This window comes from Lissotriton helveticus, chromosome 2_1 (assembly GCF_964261635.1).
Source record: "Lissotriton helveticus chromosome 2_1, aLisHel1.1, whole genome shotgun sequence".
NCBI lineage: Eukaryota > Metazoa > Chordata > Amphibia > Caudata > Salamandridae > Lissotriton > Lissotriton helveticus.
The window spans coordinates 1,636,691,787-1,636,716,444 of record NC_136059.1 but is presented as its reverse complement, the minus strand read 5'-3'; the positions used below and the strand labels follow the sequence as shown (position 1 = coordinate 1,636,716,444).

The following is a 24,658-nucleotide window of genomic DNA, read 5'->3' as shown; positions in this document are numbered from 1 at the left end:
TAGCCTTATAGCCTTTCGTAGCTGGGCTATACCGGCTATTAAAGTCCCTCTCCTTTGTTAAAGGCCCTCACCTTCGGCTTGGGGCCTTTAATGCTGGAGAGGGCCTTTAATAGCTGGCATAGCCCTCTACCGTGGGCTATAAGGATATATTCTGTTTCAATACATTCCTTGTCAGGATCCCTTTCTCTACTATTAAGACAAGTTGTCTCCATACTTTTTTGTATGCCGATATTTGATTGCAGCTGCTGGATTAGAGCACGGTCATGTTAGTGACTGCTGAATTTACCATTGATGTTTGTTATTGTTCCGTAAACCCTATTCTTGTCACTTCCTTTCCTAACCATGTAGCACCAGATACGCACGTTTTCCATTGACATATTATTTAACTGTCATAAGAAATTTTGGTTTATACACCAAGTTTCTGGAGAGGTTTGATTATAGTGCAAAACCTTTTTAAAAGAAAATAATTTTTGTCTACAGTTAGAACAAAAAAATTAGAATGGAGCATTATTTTATGATGGGCAGTAGATTTCAATAAATTAGAATTACCTACAGTCGTTAAGTAACAATCCATCAAGGTGTACCTGTGAAGTGATCTTTTATTTTTAGCACCACAAACGTGATTTTTATGTGACAAAGCAATGCTTTTTCTCTTTTTTGATTTAAAGCTGTTGATCGTTCAATTTCATCAAGTTTATCTGATGCTAAAGATGCCCTGCTAAATGCTGTTGTGGATTCCTTATCAGCATACAGCTCAACACTTTCACACCGGCCGCAATCTACGCTTCTAGCGCCCATCTCGCTGAAGCTGTTTCCTCTTTTTATCCTGGCTCTTCTAAAGCAGGTATGGTATGGTAGAATGTATATTACGTTTTATCTTATGACAGCTTGTATAGTATGATAGGATATCGTATTTGTTTTTCTTAGCATCACTGGGATGATATTTAATATACTTCCTTTATAAAAGGTACTCAAGTCTCAGATCATTTCTTTACATCGACTGGGTTTTTCCTTTGTCATTATGTGTGTGAAATGGTTTTTTGGGCTGATGCGACTGCAGAATGGTTTAATCACCTTAAAAATGTGTTTTTTGTAACATGATTAATTTGTACTTTATTTCATGTGCACATTGGTAAAACATGATTTCTTCAAGGCTGGGTTAAGGCAGAATCTCTTTGACTTGAATACAGATTGAAGTTGCAGACCTAAGGTCCATATAGCAGCTATATTAATTGTGCTGCTCAAGTTTTTTTGGGTTTTTTTTCTAAAGAGACGCTGCGGGCATATTAGAATAGATCATCTCCTTACCATGTGGTGTGTGCAAGTATCCCAAAAAAGTGGGATTTAAAAATAATAATAATAAAGAATAGGCAGAGTCACCAGTTTTTCTCAAGGTCTTTTTTGTTTGTGGAGCAGCCAGGCCTTTACCAGTATAAAACAAATTGGCGAAAACCAAACATATTTTTTAATCTCAAAACCTACACATTGCCATTGTGATCCCTGGCATTGGGGGGGGGGGGGACTTCTTTGTATGCAGATTTGGTGAAGTTAGACAATGGGGCTGACCCATAGCCTCATGATGTACACTGTAGTGGGCTTAAAAACAAATGTGAAATACACAACAACAAACTAATGGAGGAAAAGGGCTGGCTGAAAGCCCCTATATTGTTAAAATATTATATAATTTTAGCAAAATCTTAAATTATCTATACAACATCTTGACTAATGCAAGACTTAACCAATGATAGCAAATGAAAGTAAAATGTCCGTTGTTCTCCCTCTTTTTGCAGCTTATTGTACCAATATATTAGCAAGCATTGGCATAGGCAATAGGTTTCGCATTTGGGCCCTTATACGTGTTTAGCCAGAGCTATTGGCTTTGGCAGTGTATTAAAGCTATGTTGTAGAGCATTGTTACTGCTATGCAGCATGTTGAAAAGTTCTGATAAAAAAGTGTATAATAAAATAGCAGCAACAACAATAATAGTAAAAATACCTATGCACGTATGGATAGCTTTTCAGCAGAATACTAGCTGTTTGATAACAGGGTGTTGTCGATCATGAGAGTGTTAAGAGAAGGTAGTAGATCATGTGTATCAAGTGCGCATTTTCACATTTCAATTACATTATTTTTACAATTGTATCACATTCCACACATTTACAATGTTTAGCACAGGGAAAGTGAGTGATCTGCCCAGAATCACACATTTTCAGGTCAGTTACCAGGAGCTGGGGCTAAAGATCCAGGTCCCCAAGACAGCAGCTCAGCATCTAAAAAATTAATAATAGTAATCATAAGAATAGGAAAACCAACAAAAATTACAATATCGTTAATTCCATGCAACACTGATAACCGTGTTCTCCTAAAGTGTTTGAAAGGAGCAAGCAAAGGCGTTTTACGGCACGGGCAATGTGGGCTCTGGCCTTGGGCCCTAGCCTTGCAGGGGGGCCCCTGATAGAGGCAGCTTTGCTTTTGCTCTGATGACCCAGAATAATTCCCAACAGATTTAAAAAAAAATATGTATTACTTTGGGGGCGTGGCTAGCGGCCGAGAAAGATGGCTGCTGCTTAGAGGAGCTCCGAGAGGGCAGTAGCCTTCCGCAACAATCCGATCAATTATCTGTATCACCAATACGTCCCGAAGACTCTCGTTGGTGTCTGGAGACGAGCGGTGGCTGTGGGACTAACTCCGGTTGAAATCCAACACCAGAATCAGGTTCTACCAGGGGCGGACGGTGGCGGCCTACGGACCCCTCTGAAGCCAGCGGCTTGCTTGAAGAGCGCGCCCGGCGCAAGACTGCGTGCGGCAGAAACGTGCGGCTGGTGTGGGCGAAACCAGTGGAGCCCTCGCGCTCGCTGTGGCAGGCGCTAGAACACGACGGATCCGAGCGCAGGAGCGGGCGCCGTGGATCGGAGGCCAGCGAGTGCGCACCCTGAAGTGGGGGATCCGAGGTGAGGCCTGCCCACAGCGGCGCAGCCGGGGACTCACCTACTCGGGAGCCCGGACCTTTCACAGTGCCAGAAATGCGTTAGCCCGCGACACATTGGGGACAGTGTCCCACAATCATTGAACTGGGCGAGGGACGCGGTGTGACCCCCCCCACTCCCCCCACACCACATCCCCTCTCCCCCTCCCCCCATTCGCCATGTGCTGGTGACAGCTGGGAGTGCAGCCACATACATTCTGCACTTCGACCTGCGGCAGATATACTAAATAAACGGCCACCCTCCGTATGTATTGATCCGTAGGTGGTGAGACCGCGTGAGGGCGCGAACCCTGGATCACGCCGCCAGCCACGCGGAGCGCAGAATCTTGTGACCAACGGTGGACAGACCCGAGATACCACGGTAACTCACGAAGTTGCAATGGCGGGCAGGGGCCCACGGAACCATGCCACGCAGTCCAAGCTGGACAAATATGCTTATGGGAAAGACTTTCCACCACTCACAGAACGAAAGGACCAGTCAGAAAAGACCCTAGGGGAAGGAGGCACTGCAAAAGTGACGTTGGAGGACATAATGGCAGCCCTTACTACGGGTCAAGCAACGGTGGGGTCCATATCAACAGATGTATCTCTCTTAAGGGCGGACTTCCAAAAAATGGCAACCAGGGTCACCGAGGTCGAACAAGTCACCAAAACTTTAGTTTCCCGGCTCAAGTCTGAGAACAAACTAATAACGGCGAAACTGGATGACCAAGAAGGGCGTTCCCGAAGAAATAACGTAAGAATTCTCGGAATTCCTGAAAGTGAAGGAAGCCCAGCGATGGACCAGTATGTAGCGAAACTTATAAAAACACGGCTACAACCCAGGAGTCTGTCAACCTTTTTCTCGGTCGAAAGAGCCCACAGAGTTCCTGGGGGGAGGCCCAAACCCGGGCCCCCCTTAGACCGGTATTGGCCCGTCATTTCAATTTCCGCGACAGGGACGCCACGCCGTGTTACAAGCTGCCAGAGTGGCCCCACCGATCCGAGTGCTGAACTCAATAGTGTTCTGCTTTCCAGACTACACAGCGGCGGTTTCCATGTCTAGGTGCCGCCGAAGTTTCATGGAGGTCAAAAAAGAGCTGAGAGCCAGGGAACTTTCCTACTCTATGTTATTCCCGGCAAAACTCAGAGTTGTGGCAGAGGGCAAGACTTGGTTTTTTGATACGCCGGAGGAGGCCATGACCGGCTCGAGGGCTGGCGACAAACTGGCGGGCCTAGACATGGAAACAGAAACCGACGCCGTCAGGGCGAGGCTGGAAATGCAGACGATCAGGATCAGCATCAAGATGAGGGTGTGCACACGCAGCAGAATGAAATGGAAGACCTTGGACTTGGATGAACCTGTAAGATGGGAGTTGATTGAATATATATGAACATGTACCGGAACTATTGTGCAGTTGCGCTTGCTTGGGACGCTAAGCTGATGCAGACTTTGGGGGGAAAGGAAGGACTACGCTCTCCTCTGACTTCTTACCCCCTTCACGCAAGTACTTTCTCTGGGTTGGGATTGAGCACTCTTCTAAGTTGGGGAGGCGGGCAGTTTTGAGTCCGTCGGGCAGGGAGGTAGGGAGGGGGGTAGGATTCCAGGGTGGGACACAGGGTGTTTAGAGTTTATGGTTTCAGTTTGTAACGGTACTGTCAGGCTGTCAATGTCCCCACTGGCTGCTATGCGTGCACATCACACCGGCGAATTAGTGCTTCCACTCCTTAATTACCGTACACATGGCTACACCAACCCCGCTGAATGCGCGTCAGAACTGCCCAATAGCGCTCCAGTGACCCCCCTAACACTGCTCACATGGAACGTACATGGCTTGGCAGATAAAATCAAGAGGGGCCTTGTATTGCAGGCCCTAAAACATCAGGCCCCAACGCTGGCCCTCTTACTGGAAATGCACCTCACTGGCACCGCATGTAAAGCATTAGATAGGTGGGGATACAAGATGGTGGTATACTCGGAGTTTTCGTCTGGCTCTAGGGGGGTAGGCATATTGATACAAAAGCATGCCTCCTTCATAATACATCACAAGAAAAGGGATGATCAGGGGAGATTTGTAGCCCTTCATGGTCAATGGGAAGGGAAACCTGTTAATGTGGTGTCGGTCTATATACCCCCGGCTCTGCATGCGGTGGCGCTACCAGCCTTTGGCGAGTTTCTGCTTGTTTTGCCGGAGGGTGATCTTATAATTGGGGGCGATTTTAATGCCACGATGGATAGTAACCTGGACAGATACCCAGTGAGAACGCACACACCAGGCACCTCTCGCCTGCAGGGTTTCACAGAGGCACGTGGACTTATTGATGTCTGGAGGTACCGCCACCATGCAACACGACAATACACCTTTCACTCAAATTTACACAATAGCCTATCCAGAATAGATTATTTCCTGACCTCCGTAAATAGTCTGCAGAGTGTTGACGACATAACGATAAAACCCAGAGGCATTTCAGATCACTCGCCAATTCTGTTGACTTTCTCACACCACCATGAGGCCCGTAGACTGCTCTACCCTATATACCAGGGCTACCTGCAGGTCCCGAAAATCCAAAAAGAGCTCCGCAAAACCACGAAGCATTTCTTCGAGGAAAACACTCCATCCGTTAGCTCCCCGACAAATCTATGGGAAACTTATAAGACCATAATTAGGGGACAAGCATTAGTCACGATTGTTGGGCACAGACGTGAGAAGCAGCAAGAACTGTTAGATTTGAAATTAGAATTGCATGAAGCCGAGACATGCCACTCGACAGACCCCACGCCAACATCTTCGCATGCACTGCGCCTTCAACAATAAAAATATTGGGCCCATTTAAAAGAAGTGGTCTCAGCACAGCTCATGTCCACCAGTCACAGGGTATATGCGGTAGGGGACAAGTCTGGAAAACTTCTCGCATGGCTAGATAGACGGGAATAGGGAGCTAAGGGAATAGCACAAATACGGACAGCGGAAGGGCGGCTAACAACTGACCCACGAGAAATAATACATACACTGGCGGGGCATTTCCAGACAATTTACACACCAACGTCAATCATTACAGAGGATGAAGCTGCGACCGCCATTAAAGATATAGTTATGCCCAAGCTCACTCCGGAGGCTGCCCTGGAACTGGAGGCTGACCTCACGGAGGAGGAACTGCAAACCGCGATCCGATCGCTGCAGTCAGGCAAAGCAATGGGACCGAATGGGGTCCCAATCGAATTGTACAAACATATGACAGGTATTGTTACTCCGCACTTATTGCGAATGTACACTGACAGCTTAGATAGTGGAGAATTGCCGCGCGACCAGCGATTAGCCACGATAGTGGCGATCCCAAAACCTGGGAAACTTCCGACTGACTGCGCCTCTTATCGCCCATTCTCATTGCTCAATGTAGAGGTTAAAATACTTGCTAAGGTACTGGCCAGTAGGCTAACACCTCACCTCCCACATCTAATTCACTCAGATCAATCCGGCTTTATGCCGGACAGAAACACCGCATTAAACCTCAGACGCCTGAATGGGGTGCTAGCTAGGATCCCAGCCCTGCAGGAACTGGCGGTAGTGATCTCCCTGGATGCGAAGATGGCCTTCGATATGGTCAAAGGGAATTTTTTCTTCGCGGCCCTTCACCATTTTGGTTTTGGACCCAAATTTTGTGCATGGATCCGCCTCTTATGGACCCTTGGCGTGTGTGTCGGACAACGGTCATCTCTCCGAGAATATACCACTAGCTAGAGGGACGCCCCAGGGATGCCCCCTATCGCCGATACTTTTTGCTTTGGCATTGGAGCCCCTGGCGGCATGGATTAGGGGGGAACCACTGATGCGAGGCATGCAATGGGCGGACGGGTGGGAAGACCGTATCTCCCTCTACGCAGATGATATTTTGGTATACTTGACCGATCCTGAGCATTCCCTGCAGGTCCTTCTTAAGATTTGTGATAGTTTTGGAAAGGTATCCGGATACACCATCAACTGGTCCAAATCTATTATGTATGTGTTACGCGGCCCCGCACCACGTCTTACAGCAGATTGCCTGCTTCTTATTTCGCAGGACTCGTTTAAATACCTTGGCATTCATATCACATCTAGCCCTGCTGACTTTTTCTCTAAAAATTTGGCGTCCCCCACTGGAGTGTTTGAAGAGAGATATGACCCACTGGGAGTCGCTCCCCTTAACATTGTTGGGGAAGGCGGCTTTGTTCAAAATGATGGCCTTGCCTCGATTTGTATACGTTCTTGAGAACACGCAACTTCCAGTGCCTCTGAAGTATTTTAAGTAAATAGCGGCTCAGGTGTCCACGCTGCTATGGGGCAACAAGCCAGCATGAATTGCGCAGGCGAAGCTACACAGGGGGTGGCACGATGGAGGAGTGGCGCTCCCTAACATCCAATTGTATTACTGGGCGGCACATCTCAAAGTTATTAATCAATGGATACACGCTTCCCAAGGTCATCCAGCATATCAGGCAGACAGGTTTCAGCTGGGTACGGGAAATGTACTGGCGGCTCTCTACAATAAGGGCCAGATCTCCAAGCTAATATGTCCCACAAACCACACAGTCATGATATGGCACACAGCGCAGACACAGCTGGGATGGAAGGGAGTCATTACCCTGCTCATCCCGCTTTGGGATACTAAACGACTAGGGCAACTGAGAAACAGCAAGGGCTTTGACCAATGGGACAACATAGGCATCTCTACGGTGGGCGACCTATGGGACCATCCGAAGCTTTTTGTTATGCACAGATTAGACACGCACTGTTAACGGTGCTACCGCCGGACACTGACGTACCCGAGGCCTCTCCGTTTGAGGACAGGCTTCTCACAGACTACATGCAAAAGCGAGCCACATCCTTCACCTATCGTAAGATGATTAATAACTTACCGGACCCTACAGTCTTCCGACCGCGACGTCAAAGAGTGTCGATGCTTCAAGAAAATGAATCCTAAAGCTTTAAAAGAATGTGAGGCAAAGCTCTTCATGGCTAAAGCAAAGAAGGAGAAGAGGGATCGAAAACGTTCAAAGTCGTCGACTTCATACGCATAAAAATCTAAGAAACACAAGAAGGTGAAGAAGAGGCATAGTTCTTGGTGCCATTCTTCGAAGGACAAGGCATCGAGGTTGCCTTCTCCGGCTCAGCGACTTTGGAGGAAAGACTTTGTGTCTCCATCACCTTCTTCTTCTCCACAGGCGACTCCGATTCACTCACTAGCTCCAAGGTCGCCGGCATTGAGGGGCTCTACGATGCCTAAAGGTACTGCGATGCCCAGGAGGTCTCCGAAGCCCAGGGAGTCTTCTCCTGTTCATGTGTCTTCGCCTGTGCGGGCACTGTCTCCACCGACTCTGCAGCTTCCAGTACGGCCTCAGGTGCAACCTGTTCAGGAAGGTACGGATCCTTATCCTCCTTTTCCTGACCCTGGAACGGATCCAGCGCCTTTTTTAAATGCGATGTTTGGCATGTTTGTCAGCACCTCGAATCCTAGTGGTGCACTTTCGAGCCCCGTGGGGCTATTGGCTTTTAATTTGGGTGTACCTCATCAGTACGTACAGGCGCCTTTCGTGCCATTCATGCCGACGCCTCTGTCTTGGCATTTTCCGGCACCGAGGTCTTCCACTCCGGTTCCTCGGACTCCATTTGTTGTCAGGTCGGCGCCGCCTCGGATTCGATCGGTACCGAGGCTTGACCCTGAAGGTCCTCCATCAATCCCAATGCCGTCGTCACCGGCGCCGCCGAGATTCTGAAGCAGTGCTCTAGGAGGGATGCGCAGAGGCTGCTTGAAGTGGAAGAATATAGGCAAAAACAGGAGGAGGGAGAAATTGTCAACTCTGTTGACGAATTTGAAGGCTTACAGGAGGCCAGTGGGTTGGATACTTCCCTGGAATGGGAACTCTCATCTCCAAATACTGGGATTTCACAGGATGTTGCTCCTTACCATGTTGTTGTAAGGAAAGCAGCTGGGTTGCTTGACCTGCAATTACCTTCAGCTGAGATAAAGTCTAAAATTCCAACTGAGGTTCTTAGTACCACAGTATCTGAGCCTCTTCTGCCCTTTAATGAGGCGTTGACAGAACCAAATTCGGAAGTTTGGCAAAGACCTTTGACTGCTCCAGCCTTTTCCAGGTCTATTGCAAGGAAGTACAAGCCAGCTCCTGGGGATCCTGCAGTTCTGTCTACTCATCAATCTCATGAAATCTTGGTGACCATGCTTCTTGTTCTAAACAGTCATCTGGTTCCTTCACTACCATCCCAGGGGATAGGGATTCAAAAGGATGGAGCAGGCGGAAAAAAAAGTATTTACATCTGCAAGTATGGCATTGAAATCGATTAATGCTACTTGTTTGCTTGGAGGATATATCCATGCTCTTATGGACTGTCAAACAGCTAGCCCCAGAGTTACCTGAGGATGATTCGATTAATTTCCTTGAGGCACTTTCTGACTCTGACTGCAGCCTGTCAAGTTATACAGTCAGGTTTGGATACAGCTGATTCAGTGGCTCAAGTGATGGGATTCTCTGTGGCAACTAAGAGACAAGCTTGGTTAAGATCATCTGGATTTTCTCCTGATGTTCAAGCAACCCTATTGGATTTGCCCTTTAATGGTACAAGACTGTTTGGCACTAAGATTGACTCTGCCTTACAACGCTTTAAAGATATCAGGGCGACTGCAAGATCTTTGGGCCTTCAAACGCAGTCTAGAAGATACGGCTACAAGCGGTATAGAGGTTTTGGAAGGGTGACATCCTTTCGTGGTCGTCAGCAACCTCAGCAGAGTCAACAACAGCAGAACCCCTTGTATAAATCGTACAGGGGCAAGAATAGAGGTTGTTTTCGAGGAGCCGCAAGGCAGCAGACCTCCTCCCCCCCACCGTTGGTGCTTCAGGAAAGCAGCTCTAGATCCCTCATCCCCCATTGGTCCCACTTTCTACAAGATCAAGATTGGAAATAGATTACTTCAGACTCTTGGGTTTTGAATCTTGTAGAGATTGGGTACGCCCTTGTTTTTTAGAGTTTCCCCCTCCTTACCCTCCTCACCAGGGTTGGTGTTCAGAGGACCACTTGTTACTTTTGCTGCAGGAGGTTCTTTTTTTTTTTTTGAACTTTATTTTTTCAGGTTTTGATACAGATACAAAACTTAGAAGGTGCATTTGTGTACATATTCCCAGCAAGCAAGCGGTGAAGACATGAAACGGCTCTCAGTACATTTTACAGCGTAAGAGACCAGGTCTGAAGAAATACAAATAATGCAATATCTCACAGGCAGCTCCCGCAGGGTGACCCACCTCGCACACTTGTGTTTATCAATAAGAGTGGTGGTAGCGCTACATTTGTGACCACGTAAGCAGCAACACCTGTGCCACCTGAAAATATATCCAACATGCATTATGTTTAATACCATACATAACAACAGTTGTGCATCATTTGTATACAGTACTCCCTATATTCTGGGCATAGCATGCTTCATACAATCTCGAAGAGTGTACCCTGCTCACCCTACGCAACCTCTTTCTAACAAATGTGTCACTCCTCAGGTCAATGATCAAAGAGGCATGCCAATGCAACCCATCAGCCCACCTGTGATGAATGCGCTACCTCTGAGGGGTCAGTGCTAGCGTGTTCTAACAAATAACTTTGCAATGGGGCCCATATGTCAGCAGGCCGGGAGGCCATCTGCAATAGTTCTGCGTACGTTGTGATTTGTTAATGGCAATAAATGAGGTAATTCAGCCATTCCTTAAATGTGGGCGCTCTTCCCCTGCCCTATCTGCACGCCACCCTCCTTTTAGCTAGGAGCAACGCCAGCGCAATAAATTTGCGGTGTAGTGCTCGAATCGGTTCCACATAGCCCAGGAGGGCCAGAATCGGAGAGGCCTCCAGTTCAACATCAACCGTTTTAGACAGGGCGGTGAACACCTGCTGCCAGTACGTGTGGATAACTGCACAATTCCATGCTACATGTAAAAAATCAGCTCCGAGAACATGGCACCTGTCACATTCATCAGATTCACGCAAACGATACCTGTGCAGTCGTGCAGGAGTGTAGTATAACCTGTGAATGAATTTATAGTGTAGTATTCAAAGCCTACTACTGAACGAAATACGCTCAGTTTGCTGCAAGCAGAAATCCCATTGCCTGTCCGTCAAGTCCACTCCCAGTTCCTGGTCCCATCGTGTTCTGGCATCTGGAGCACAGTGCTCCCTCAGGGAGTGAACTGTCTTATATATGGTGGACACAAGTCGTTTGGGCGTGGCATTATGAAGAATCCGCTGGAGGGGTGTAAACACCTGGGGTTCCTTGGGGAAATCAGGCGTAACCGACCTGAGCCCTTGGCGAAGGCGAATATACAAAAAAGTGTCAAGTGGCGTACGCTGCGTGTCAAAAAATAGATTATCTAATGTGCGAAACGATCCTTCGTGGTACAGGCCCCCCCATGTTTTGACATTTGTACGTTCCATAAGTTTATGGAAAATATTTTCCTGCAACAACGGCATGTTCGGATGGTAAGTCAGTGGGAGGAGGGGCGAGTATAGCAGGTGAGTGTCTAGCTATTTGCCTAGTTGGGCCCAGGCAGTGACCGTGCTTATTACTGTCGTCGGTGTCTTATCTTTGCCCGGGGACGGCATGTACAAAGCACCCTCAATGGGAATAGGCTGAGCCAGCCAGTGTTCAGCTGCGACCTGTGGCATGTATCGAGGTTGATGTATCCAATAAAATGCGTAGTGTGCCTGAGCATTATAGTAATACATTTCAAAGTCTGGTATGCCAAATGCTCCCTGCACGTAAGGCCTGGTGAGAATTTCCCACTTAAACCGTGGGTTTTTACCCCCCACACTAACCGAGTCAGTTCGGATTTGAACTGTAGGAAGAAGTGTCTCCCAGGGTAGAAGGGGATGTTCAAAAAACAAATAAAGCAGTTGCGGCAGCACTATCATTTTGATTAGGGAAGCTCTACCCGCCATAGAAAGTGGGAGTGCGACCCAACGCGTGATTGTATCTGAGAGACGGTTCATAGCTGTGCCGTAATTGAGTCTCATAAGCTCGTCCCTGTCCTTAGATATGTGAATTCCTAAATATTTCAACTCGTCATCGCACCAAGTAATAGGGTAGTCCATGGGGAATTTAATAGCTTTAGCTGTCAGGGGGAATAGACACGACTTACTCCAATTAATATGTAAACCAGATAGTCTGCCAAATCTGACAAATTCCCCAAGGATGGGGTTTAGGTTGAGTTGGGGGTCTCGGATATATAATGTGATATCGTCCGCATATAGAGATATCAAAACTTGCCTCATGTGACACTGCAGCCGCTTGTCCTTATGGTGTTGCCTTAGTTTTGCAGCTAGGGGTTCTACTGCCAGTGCAAAAAGTAGAGGCGAGAGTGGACACCCTTGTTTTGTGCCCCTTGTGATGGGTATATCATGTGACATCCTGCCTTTAATGAGAACTTTCGCTACAGGTGCTTCGTATAGTAGCTTAATCCAGGATAAAAAACTGGAGGGAATCCCATGCGTCCCATCACTGCCAAAACATAATCCCACTCCAGCGAATCAAAGGCCTTGGTGGCATCTAGAAATATGACCGCCAAGGGCAGCTCATCAGAGACATTATTCATGATAGTAAAAAACGTCCTCAGGTTGTGCGAGGTCGCCCTACCAGGGACAAAGCCCGACTGGTCAGGTAGGACCAGGTTAGTCATGAGGAGATTCAGGCGTGTGGCGTTAAGTTTAGCGAGGATCTTGAAATCACAGTTGAGCAGTGACAATGGCCTGTACGAGTCACAGCTCTGTGGAGGCTTCCCTGGTTTTAGCAATGATGTAATAAGGGCAACTCGCATGGATGGGGGGAGATGTCCCACATCTAACGCATCTTCGTATACCTCACGAAGTATCGGGACCATAAAATCAATGTAAGTTTTGTAGAATTCAATCGGTATTCCGTCCAATCCAGTGGCCTTACCGGATTACATGTGCATAATGGCCTCTCGAACCTCGTCCAACTCAAATGGGGCAGCTAAGAATTTTCGCTGTGTGTCACTAAGCCAGGCCAAGGAAACATCCTCCAAATAATCGTGCAAGTCAAGTGTATCAATCCTTGTGGGAGCATACAGTGCAGTGTAGTGTTGCACAAAGGCATTCAAGATATGTGTCGTGTCTCTGTACATCATTCCATCTATCCCTTCGAGCTCCAATATGACATTCGGCCGTCGTGTCATCCTAACCATCGCAGTCAGCGCTTTACCCGGCCGGTCCCCTTCACTGTAGCGTCGGGCTTTCCAATATCGTCCCCTAAATTTAGCCTCTCTGTCTGCTTCTTCAGTGTACTCTGTGACTTTCTCTCTAATTTTAGAACGGATACTTCCGTCTGGGTGTATGGCTAGGGAACGTTCAAGTGTTTTGAGTGCAGTTTCCAACTTATTGAGGGTGGTTAGAATTCTCTTAAGGATTCCCGAGCCCTTAGCAATACAAATCCCTCGTAAGGTGACTTTGAAGGCTTCCCAAATAGTTTCCACCGCTGCGACAGAGCTCTTATTACGTTTAAAAAAAAAACAATACCTCCTCCCTTAGTTCTTCCTGGAAAACTGCAGCTAGTAGGACCGTAGGCTGTAACCGCCAATAAGAGCTCGCTCGGCTCATGTCCTCTGCTTTTAATGTGAGTCGCACTGGAGCATGGTCCGAGTAGGTCCTGGCTAAGTGTTTCACTTCTGTTATCGCCGGGCAGAGGTTCTTTGATAAAAATATATAGCCTAAGCGCGCCCACGATGCTGCATGTGCAGTGAAATGTGTACCCTCTAGTGTAGTAAGATGGGCGTGCCTCCAAGCATCAGCTAACTTGTATTCTAGCAATATGTCGTGTAGTGCAGCCCGGGCTTTGGTGTAGTGATGGGGGACCAGGTTTGATCTGTCGACCGGTGGGTCATGCGATATATTGAAGTCTCCTTCCCATATTATGTGATCAGGCCCCGAGCCCACAACTTCAGCCCATAGCTCGATGAAGAATTGGGGATCATCTACATTCGGGCCATAGCAGCATACTAGTGTGACCGAAACGTGTCCTAGACGCCCCCATGCCAGACAATACCGCTCACATGCGCTGCTCTTTTCACCCACTAGAGTGAACGGGGTACCCTTTTTGACAAGAATCGCGGTGCCTCTCGCATATATCGAGTATGATGAGAAAATTGTGTGGTCCGCCCATCTACAGGCAAAGGAATAGTTGCTCTGGGGCTTAAAATGAGTCTCTTGTAAAAAAGCAATATGAATATTATGCCTGTCGAGATACGATATCACCTGCCTTTTTTTTCGTGGATATCCTAGGCCACGCACATTCCACGTGATGAAGTTCAACCCATCTCTTACCATAGTTAGTGCATTATAGTACAATAGTGACGGATAGTACCAGAGTGACCTGACGAGGCAATGTCCCCTCCACAAGTGCTCAACCCGTTTCTGCTGATGTATGGTATCTCATACGCCATTGGCCATGACAATATTTACCCCGATGGTAGTAAATAGTACTGGGATGTAGTTCTTCCAAATGCAACCCTCTAGAACAAACAAGTCCCTGCCCCACCCCTATTTGTCTCCCTCCCCATTCTACAACAGCAACTGCCATCAACAAATCTTGCATACAACTCAGTCTTTGTCCCTTCACCCCCCTCCCACTGAAGCAGGCCCAACTTGCCAGAATAGTCTACACTCTCGCCTCCCATCTCCCTTACACTAAGTTTCAACAATCCCCAAAGAACACGTTTCAACATTGGGGTACACCCGTAGAGGGGAACCATATAGAGAGCACACAGCCACTTCACCCTCCTCTAACTGTAGGACCTGTACCACCACCGGAGGCGGCCGAGGAGGGGCAGTGGTCCCTGGAATACATTACCACTGGAATGGTTGTGGGCATCTCGGCCAAGCAATTGCACAGTGTCCCCAGTCTCTATCGAATTTGTAGCTCCATCAAACGAATAATCCATACTGCAGTTGCACATCTCAAGATTCGTCATCAGTTTCTTGCGCATTTCTCCTGTGCGCGGCGTCCCGTTCAGCTCCTCCTCGCTGCGCCTTTTTTACGGATTTTAGATAGTCCTCCACCTGTTGCGGATTTGTAAAGAACCGTTGCTTCCCCTGGTGCATTACACAAAGTCTTGCAGGGTACAGTAACGCGTAATCAATTTGGGCGGCTCACAGTTTCTTCTTGACATCTAAGAACTTGCGCCTTTCCTCTTGCACAAGTGGAGTGAAGTCTGGGAAGATGGAGAAGGATATCCCATTATAAGACAGATTTTGTTTGGTGCGGGCTGCCTTCAGGGCCACATCCCGGTCGCGATAATTTAATAAACGCGCTATAATGGGCTGTGGCGGAGTCCTGGGTTTTGGCACGGGGCCCAGCGAACGCTGTGCGCGTTCAACGATGAAGTGCGCAGAGAAGGCCTCAATTCCAATGGATGTCAGGAGTAGCTTTTCTATATAGTCTTCCATTCGCCCAGTGTCTGTGGATTCCGGAATGCCCGTAACGCGGATGTTATTGCACCTACTACGGGCCTCCAAATCCTCATTCTTCGCAGCAATTACCCGTAGTAGGTTATCCATCCGGGCCAACTGAGTTGTGTGGTTGGCGGTAGTGTCATCATTCTCTGATATGCGCCGCTCGGTTTCTGAAATCCGCTCCTCATGTTGGTCCATTTTGTGTACCATCGCGTCCATTCTGGAGGACATTCGGTTGACTTTATCTACTACTGTGGCAAACCCCTGTCTCATTTCTTGTAGTATTTCCTGCATATCTAAGTCCATGGGCGGTGAGCTGCTTCCCGCTACCTCTGCACCCTTCATGTTATGTTCCTCTGAGTTGGGCTTCTGACTTTTCTTGGCAGCGTCAAAGGTAAGTTTCGGCTGGCGATTATCATGTCTCACCATGGCGTCCCTGTCTACTGGCCACTGGCTTGGCAACGAGTCAATGCCCCGCGTTACTCCCCGCCAGTCCTCTAGTGTCCAACGGTCCTCCGGGGAATCTGCAGATCCCCGCGCTGGCCTTCTCGTACACCCGTCGCGCCTGTCCGCAAGTGGGGTATTGGTCAGAACTAGCTGGCAGAGTCGCGCAGGTGCCAATGTGTTCCAGGGTACCTGCGCCTCCACCGTCCCACCATCCACTGCTGCAGGGCAAGCCAGCGCCCTCAGGAGCTCGCCCGCGCCGTCTTATTCCGCTTCAGCTTACCACCATAGGGAGGGTCTAGGATCCCGATCTGCCCTCCGTGCTGCGCTGCAGTGACCGGGCCTCTATGCAGCGAATTCTTCTAACACGCCATTCAGCACTAGGTACAGTGCTATGCAGAAACCCAAATAAGCAAATTGTTCAGCCACTTGCCACCGACCGCAGCAGAAGAACAGCGCAGGAGCAGGGTTCATTGGAGGGAATGAGCACAGTTCGAGTTACCACAGGACAGCACCACATCTCACAGTCCATTGCACCATGTCTCTCTGATATTTAATGCGTTATTGCAGGGGGTTCAAAATGTTTCACGGCTGGTTCTAGGCCATGCCTTGGGCCCAGCATACTCCGGTTCTCACAGCCGTGGTTCGCGCTGTCCGGCGTTGCCTCCTCGCCTGCAGAGCAACCTGGGGCTGTTAGTAGCAATTCGGCGCCGTCGTGACCATCCCCAGTGCGCTAGTATGCGTGCGACATATGTGCGTATTTCAAGTCCTTAGCCCTGCTGAGATGTGGTCCTCGTGCCCCAGTCCGGGCCGCCGCAACGCCGTTGCAGGCCAAATATGCAGGAGCGGTCCACAGGCTTTTCCGCCGATCCTCGATCCCGCTTCCCCGTCCCTGCCTAATGTATCGTTATTCGAGATCTAGTTGAGAGGGGGTAGGCGCCCATATCCCGCCAGAGGTACCGGGTGTGAGAAGTTGGCCTGGTGTATGATGCTCACTATTCTAGTGAGCACCTTCTACCAGTCCAAACAACCCTTATGGTGATGGTTGTAAAGTCAACCTTATAGACCAGTTATCCTAGTGGTAGCATGGGCAAAAGCAGTCTTAGGCTAAACTCAAGAGGGCATGTGAAGCCAGCTGTTTTACCATATGCAAACCTTTTAATACCAAATGAAAGGACACCACACAGGTTATATATTCAAAATATATATGTATTTATTACTAAATAAATCCCCTTAACTCTTTATGAGCACAAGCGTATAACAAGAAACTTAATATAGCATACAAAAGTTGCACAAATATGGATAGGCCCTGGTGGCCCCTAAAACCATATACTAAAATAGTGGTATAAGAACCACGTCACGAACAATGGTAAGGCCTAGGGCCTTGGGAATCGCTGGAGCTACACTGGACTAACAGTAGTTGGGGAACAGGAGGCCCACAGGATGCGGGTGCAGTGTCTAAATGCACACGCGTGAACCAATAAAAGTCAATGGGTGCGTAAAGTTAGAAAGTTGCAGATTTGGAAGTCTTCCGACTGTACTAGAACTTAACCACTTAAAACTAGGACACTAGGGATGTAAATCTCTACAGGAGCACCGTAGTACTCTCGTTACCTCACCCACAGGAAGCGAGTGCATAGGTGTCAAAGTGTGTCGGGTTTCGTCGTGGAGTTCTATGGAGCCTTGGAGAAAAGATGCTGCAGGCGACCAGGAGAGAAGAGTCCGGTTGGATCCAAGGGTGGATCGAAGATGAAGAGTACCTGAAAGCAGAGGGGACAGATTCTGGGTCACTAGCCAGTGACCAGGAAGGAACCAGGCGATGTCGGGTTGCAATCAGGTGATGTCTTGAAGCTGGTCTCCGCTGCCACATGGACCACGAGGTGTCGACGACGACCAGGTGGGGGACACGGACTGTCCCACGAAGGCTCTCGCTGTCGGCGGTGTCGGTTCTCGATTCGGAGTCAACAGGCCTTGGCAAATGCAACCCACGCAGGAATCGAAGATGGCTTCTGGATCAGACCAGCAAGGTCTGATGGGCTACTCCTTTTCAGGGGAGCAAGGGCCAGTCTGGAGCAACCAGACCAGCGTTGAAAATTGGAAGGTTCGTCGTCACAGAGGCCACTAGCCAACGGGCAAGTGACCGGACAGACGCGTTGAGCAGGAAAATGCAAAAGGGCCCCACGCAGCACTCGGTGAGTGTGGAGAGGTGATCTTTGGTGCAAAAGCTGCTCGGGGCTGGGGCTTCTCAATCCCCAATGCACAGCTTCGAGGGTGCCTCGGGAGCTGCACGGGAAGCACTTCGCTGGCTTTTCAAGATGGCCAGTCTCACGTCGCCTCCACGGGTCTCAGCTTTGCTGTGGCTGTGGATCGGGCTGTTGGATGTCGGGAAGTCCGGGTCTTGTCGGTCTCTGTCGTTCGAGCTCCGGCGGGAGCAACAACAAAGCAAACCTTTGAGCGCTTGATGGTGCCTGCTTGCACAGGGTGGTCACTCCTTGACCACAAGGGAGATTCTCCAGTCTTCTACGTCGAGTAGGATGTCGAAGGGTCCAGAGTTCCGTTTCAAAGTTTCAGTCAGGATTATCAAAGTCTATGGACACAGCTCCTACCTTTATTCCAAATCAAGGGGCTGGATTACCTGCTAGGTCCCTCCTATGGGTGGGACCCAGGAAGGGGATGGTTACACCCCTTTCCCTTTGTCCAGTTTCGCGCCAGAGCTGGGGCTGGAGTGCCCCAGCACCGGTTTGAACTGGGCTATGCATGGGACACCTTGTGTGCCCCAGGCAGTGTCTGGTTTCATTCAGCCCTCCCTGCCCCAATCCACTATCTCCTGGCTGGAGTGGTGCTAGCACCTACATGTGACAGGAAACTTATTGTCCAGGCCTCCCCTGCCGGAGTTTCGACCAGCAGCACGAGGCCAGACTTGTGTCTGTGGCAGCAGCATCCATTTTGTGATGCTGAGGCTCTGGTTAACTTTAACCGGGATTAAGGTTAGTAACATGTCTTCCCCCTCTTGAAGGGTGGAATGCTGCCCCCGTCGCCAGAATTGGCAAAGGGGTAGTATTCCAAAGCGTATGACACCTTACACAACATGTTTTGATAAAGCCAAACCAAAGATAGCATCTAACCGCGAGGATTATAATGCACTTAAGAGTATATGGTTTGGCAATATCCTGGAACAGCTATAAGGACATGGTTCTGAAAGCTGCAGACAGGCTCAGCTCATGCTAGAGCACCATCTCACATAAAACCAAGCACTCTGCCTCCAGGATTGTTAAGGCCTGCCATAGGAGTGACTTATAGGTGTATATGTGCCCAGATATAAGGTTAGACATAGGTATACTATATCAAAGCAAGGGGTGATTACATGACCTTGCCCCAGCTGAGTGATCAGCCAGTTGTGTCAGTTTGGATGGCCAGCCAGGGGTGGTAAAAGATATGCTGCAGCCCCTGGTAGGCCTTGGATGCACCTATGCCCTGGGTACCTATAGTACACTGTACAGGGGCTCATAAGGTAACCCAATCCCAATTGGAGATGTACCTAAGGTACATGGAGTCCATTTTACAGAGAGAGCAGATAGCCTGGGACCCTGATTAGCAGGATCCCAGGCCAACTAAGTCGAAAACCAGCTAAACACAAGGCAAAAAATCTGGGGTAACCATAGTCAGGTATCCAACTTCCTACACCCCCCCCCCCCCCCCCCCCCCCCAACGAAAGGAGATAAGGCTATCCTTGACCAGGTAAGGATATATTGCCTAAGTGGCCATATAAGGAAGTACCTGCACTAGCATGTGTTTTGGCAAAGTAAAAGGCTGGTATTGAGATGGAGTACTGAAGTGAGGCTCCTCTAATTTAGGGCTCAGCTTCCTCCAATCATCCTCCACCATGTGTGCCTTTCTTTCCTTGACTGAGTTGCACTGTGCTCTCAGGGTCAACCTCTGGCTACCTAAAGCTGGAGGCTGGGTCCCTTTTGTTGGCTTACTGGAGGGACAGTTCAGGTTTGGGGCCCTTAGGTCCCAGGTTTGGCTGTGCCCAACAGAGTCCATCTGGGGGAGGCTCCTAACTAAGTGTAAGGGAGATCCCTCAGGAGTTTTTGGAATTTTCACCTTGCTAGGGCTACTAGCTTTGATGCCCCTAATCTGCTGATGGGGGTGTTCTGGTGGACAGGGGGCCCTTTGGGGTCCACTGACCTCCCTGACCTCTACAGCCCTGGGCTGACTGAGGCAGGGTAGAGAGGGGCAGGTTAACTGCTCCAGACTGGGTCCCACCTTGGAAGGGTCCACTGACATCAGAGGCTCTGTCAGGCCAGGCCTGGCTACCTCTGGGGCAGTTTCTTCACAAGGGGTAGGGTCAGTTCCCTGAGGAGGCTGACTCTCACCTAATGTCTGGTGGGAGGGAGACTTGTCTTCCTCCCCAATGCTCTCTGTCTGAGTGGAGTGATCCATAGTTTCAGGCTTCACAACACAGAAATCTGTCTGAGTTTGGGATGTGGCCATCACAGCCCCACCAACCTTTTCAGGAAGGGACTCCGTTTGGGTTTGGGCTGTTACCATCACAGCCCTGTCATCTGTTCTAGGGAAGGAGTCTGCTTGAGATTGGGCTGAGACTAGCACTGCCCTACCAAACTTTTCAGGGAGGATATCCTGAGCTGGGGCTATGGCCATCACAGCCCCACTAACCTTTCCATGGAGATTTACCATTTCAGAATGGGTTTCTTGCTCTACCTCAGCCCAGGCTGAGATTTCCAGATCATTCCCCAGTAGACAATCTACAGGCAAGTTTGTAGACACTGCCACTCTCTTGGGGCCAGTGACACCTCCCCAGCTGAGATTAACTACTGCCATGGGATGATCTTTCTGTACTCCATCAATGTTGGTCACCTGGTATGTGGCTCTATGTGAACGTTGCCTTGAGGGGACTCGACTGTCAGTCACCATAGTGATGCTAGCCCCTGTGTCTCTATAGGCCTCAATTTTCTGACCATTGATGAGGGGCTCCTGTCTGTACTTGCTCAAAGTGTTGTGACAAGGAGTCAAGTTGGCAACCCCCATGCCATCCTCACAGACAAGAGTAGCTGCTGTAGGGGACCTGGTTAGGCCAGAGTCCACCCGAGGTCCCAAAGTAAACCCAGCCAAATTCTTGCGGGCACTCCCACCACCTGGGGGATTACTGCTAACAGTAACAGGTTGTCTGGGAGTACTACTTGGGGGAATGTTTTCCTTATTGCTGGCCCTTGGGCAACTGCTGTCAGTTTTCCAGTGGCCAGGCTGTTTACAGACTTGGCAATAAGGTTTCTTTTGGTTAGAGGAAGTGTTTTGGGACCCACCCCCACCATTGGAGTTTTGGGGCCCTGTGGAAGACTTGTCTTTTGATTTATCCCTACCTTTCTCTTGAGCCTTGGAATTATCCTTCTTTTGGTCACCACCCTGATTCTTAACCCTAATCCTGGTTCTGACCCATTTGTCTGCCCTCTTAACCAATTCTTGTGGAGAGGTCAGATCTGAGTCCACCAGGTGCTGGTGTAAAAGCTGGTTTTGACAATTACTAAGGATCTGCTCCCTCATAATCAAATTATACAATCCTGTATAGTCATGTACTTTGCTGCCCAGTAACCAACCTACCAGAGCCTTAGTAGCACAATCTACAAAATCAGTCCAGTCCTGAGTCTGAGCCTTTTGGGTATCCCTGAACAACAACCTGTATTGTTCAGTGGTTAAGCCAAACCCATCAATCAGAGCACTCTTCAGGACAGTGTAGTTTTTAGCATCCTCATGTCTAACTGTGAGGAGCTTGTCTCTTCCTTTTTCTGAAAAGGAAAGCCACAAGATTGCTGCCCACTGACTCTGGGGAACCTGCTGAACCATGCAGGCCCTCTCCAAAGCAGTTATCCACTTGTGGATGTTATTCCCATCTTTGTAGGGGTGCACTATCTTACTCGGGTTTCTATGATCATAGGACCTGTCTTTATCCTTGGGGATATTGCTGCCACCAGTGGAATCTAATCCACTTAACTTTTGCTCCCTTGCTAAAGCAAGTTTAGCTTGGGCCAGGGCTGTTTCCTCTTTCTCTATCTGAAGTTGGACAAATCTCATCCTAGCCTCATGTTCTCTTCTCTGGGGGGAAGTCATTCCCCTTTGAGAACCCCTTGAGGCATTAGAGAAGAGAGTTTCCCTGGAAGGAGATCTTTCCCTTCTATTGCCTGGATTAAGTCTACTATTAGGCCTGGAAAGGTGAAACACCTCTCCAATCCCATGTAAGCTTAGATTAGCCTGGCTAAGCCTCCTGACTTGGGCCTGGCTATCATCTCCATCTTCTGAATCTTCCTCTACCTCCTCCTCCTCTTCTTCCTCTACTTCTGGAGTCAAGGGATCATCTTCTGCAGATGGCACTCCTTCACCTGTATTATCTAGGGGGCCTGGTTTAGAGGCCTTCACAAGATCAGCTGCCTCTAGGACTTCTATCAGGTGTTGGATGGTAGGGTTGGAACCTTGTTTCAACCTTCTTGAGGTACACAATGACCTCATCTCTCGAACGTTGAGCATATCATATCTGGAGGGTGCCCTGGGAGGGTCACTTACCACAGGTAGAGAACTGGAGGGTTCACCTGTGCCAGACATGTCTAGTGAGGTGTGGGTGTATGCACCTACCTACACTGGGTGTTTACCTACTAAACCTCCCTAGGAGTTGTAGTCAGGATGTGCTAGGCCCTTTCCTCTATAACAACTAAGTTCAGTAGAACTTAAGTTTTTTAAGCTTTGTTATATGTACCTATGGTACCTAATGTGATCTTTCAAATTATATCAAAGATTACAATGGTAAAACAACAGTAAGCTCAAATCCCAACCGCTGCACACCAATGTGAGAAGTTGGCCTGGTGTATGATGTTCACTATTCTAGTGAGCACCTTGTACCAGTCCAAACAACCCTTATGGTGATGGTTGTAAAGTCAACCTTATAGACCAGCTATCCTAGTGGTAGCATGGACAAAAGCAGTCTTAGGCTAAACTCAAGAGGACATGTGAAGCCAGCTGTTTTGCCATATGCAAACCTTTTAATACCAATTTCAAGGACACCACACAGGTTAGATATTCAAAATATATATGTATTTATTTCTAAATAGATCCCCTTAACTCTTTATGAGCACAGGAGCCCAAGCGTATAACAAGTAACTTAAAATAACATACAAAAGTTGCACAAACATGGATAGGCCCTGGTGGCCCCTAAAACCATATACTAAAATAGTGGTATAAGAACCACGTCACGAACAATGGTAAGGCCTAGGGCCTTGGGAATCGCTGGGGCTACACTGGACTAACAGTAGTTAGGGAACAGGAGGCCCACAGGATGCGGGTGCAGTGTCTAAATGCACACGCGTGCACCAATAGAAGTCAATGGGTGCGTAAAGTTAGAAAGTTGCAGATTTGGAAGTCTTCCGACTGGACTAGAACTTAACCACTTAAAACTAGGACACTAGGGATGTAAATCTATACAGGAGCACCGTAGTACTCTTGTTACCTCACCCACAGGAAGCGGGTGCATAGGTGTCAAAGTGTGTCGGGTTTCGTCGTGGAGTTCTATGGAGCTTCGGAGAAAAGATGCTGCAGGCGACCAGGAGAGAAGAGTCCGGTTGGATCCAAGGGTGATCTTTGGTGCAAAAGCTGCTCGGGGCTGGGGCTTCTCAATCCCCAATGCACAGCTTCGAGGGTGCCTCGGGAGCTGCACGGGAAGCACTTCGCTGGCATTCCAAGATGGCCGGTCCCACGTCGCCTCCACGGGTCTCAGCTTTGCTGTGGCTGTGGATCGAGCTCTTGGATGTCTGGAAGTCCGGGTCTTGTCGGTCTCTGTCGTTCGAGCTCCGGCGGGAGCAACAACAAAGCAAATCTTTGAGCGCTTGATGGTGCCTGCTTGCACAGGGTGGTCACTCCTTGACCACAAGGGAGATTCTTCAGTCTTCTACGTCGAGTAGGATGTCGAAGGGTCCAGAGTTCCGTTTCAAAGTTTGTCAGGATTATCTAAAGTCTATGGACACAGCTCCTACCTTTATTCCAAATCAAGGGGCTGGATTACCTGCTAGATCCCTCCTATGGGTGGGACCCAGGAAGGGGGTGGTTACACCCCTTTCCCTTTGTCCAGTTTTGCGCCAGAGCTGGGGCTGAAGTGCCCCAGCACCGGTTTGAACTGGGCTACGCATGGGACCCCTTGTGTGCCCCAGGCAGTGTCTGGTTTCATTCGGCCCTCCCTGCCCCAATCCACTATCTCCTGTCTGGGGTGGTGCTAGCACCTACCTGTGACAGGAAACCTATTGTCCAGGCCTCCCCTGACGGAATTTCGGCCAGCAGCAGGAGACCAGACTTGTGTCTGTGGCAGCAGCATCCATTTTGTGATGCTGAGGCTCTGGTTAACTTTAACCGGGATTAAGGTTAGTAACATGTCTTCCCCCTCTAGAAGGGTGGAATGATACCCCCATCGCCAGAATTGGAGAGGGGGTAGTATTCCAAAGCGTATGACACCTTACACAACATGTTTTGATAAAGCCAAACCAAAGATAGCATCTAACCGCGAGGATTATAATGCACTTAAGAGTATATGGTTTGGCAATATCCTGGAACAGATATATGGACATGGTTCTGAAAGCTGCAGACAGGCTTAGCTCATGCTAGAGCACCATCTCACACAAAACCAAGCACTCTGCCTCCAGGATTGTTAAGGCCTGTCATAGGAGTGACTTATAGGTGTATATGTGTCCAGATATAAGG

At 48.8% G+C, this 24,658-nt stretch overlaps 1 protein-coding gene across 3 annotated transcripts in view; it reads left to right on the top strand.

Annotated features, from left to right (window-relative positions):
- The window catches only part of SEC24B (SEC24 homolog B, COPII component), a 722,844-nt gene that overhangs the window by 479,125 nt on the left and 219,061 nt on the right, over window positions 1-24,658 (top strand). For all 3 annotated transcript variants that reach the window (XM_078676584.1, XM_078676585.1, XM_078676583.1), the window contains one exon: window positions 669-844. In XM_078676584.1, coding sequence (XP_078532710.1) covers window positions 669-844 — 176 coding nt within the window. The remainder of the gene's footprint in view (window positions 1-668; window positions 845-24,658) is intronic.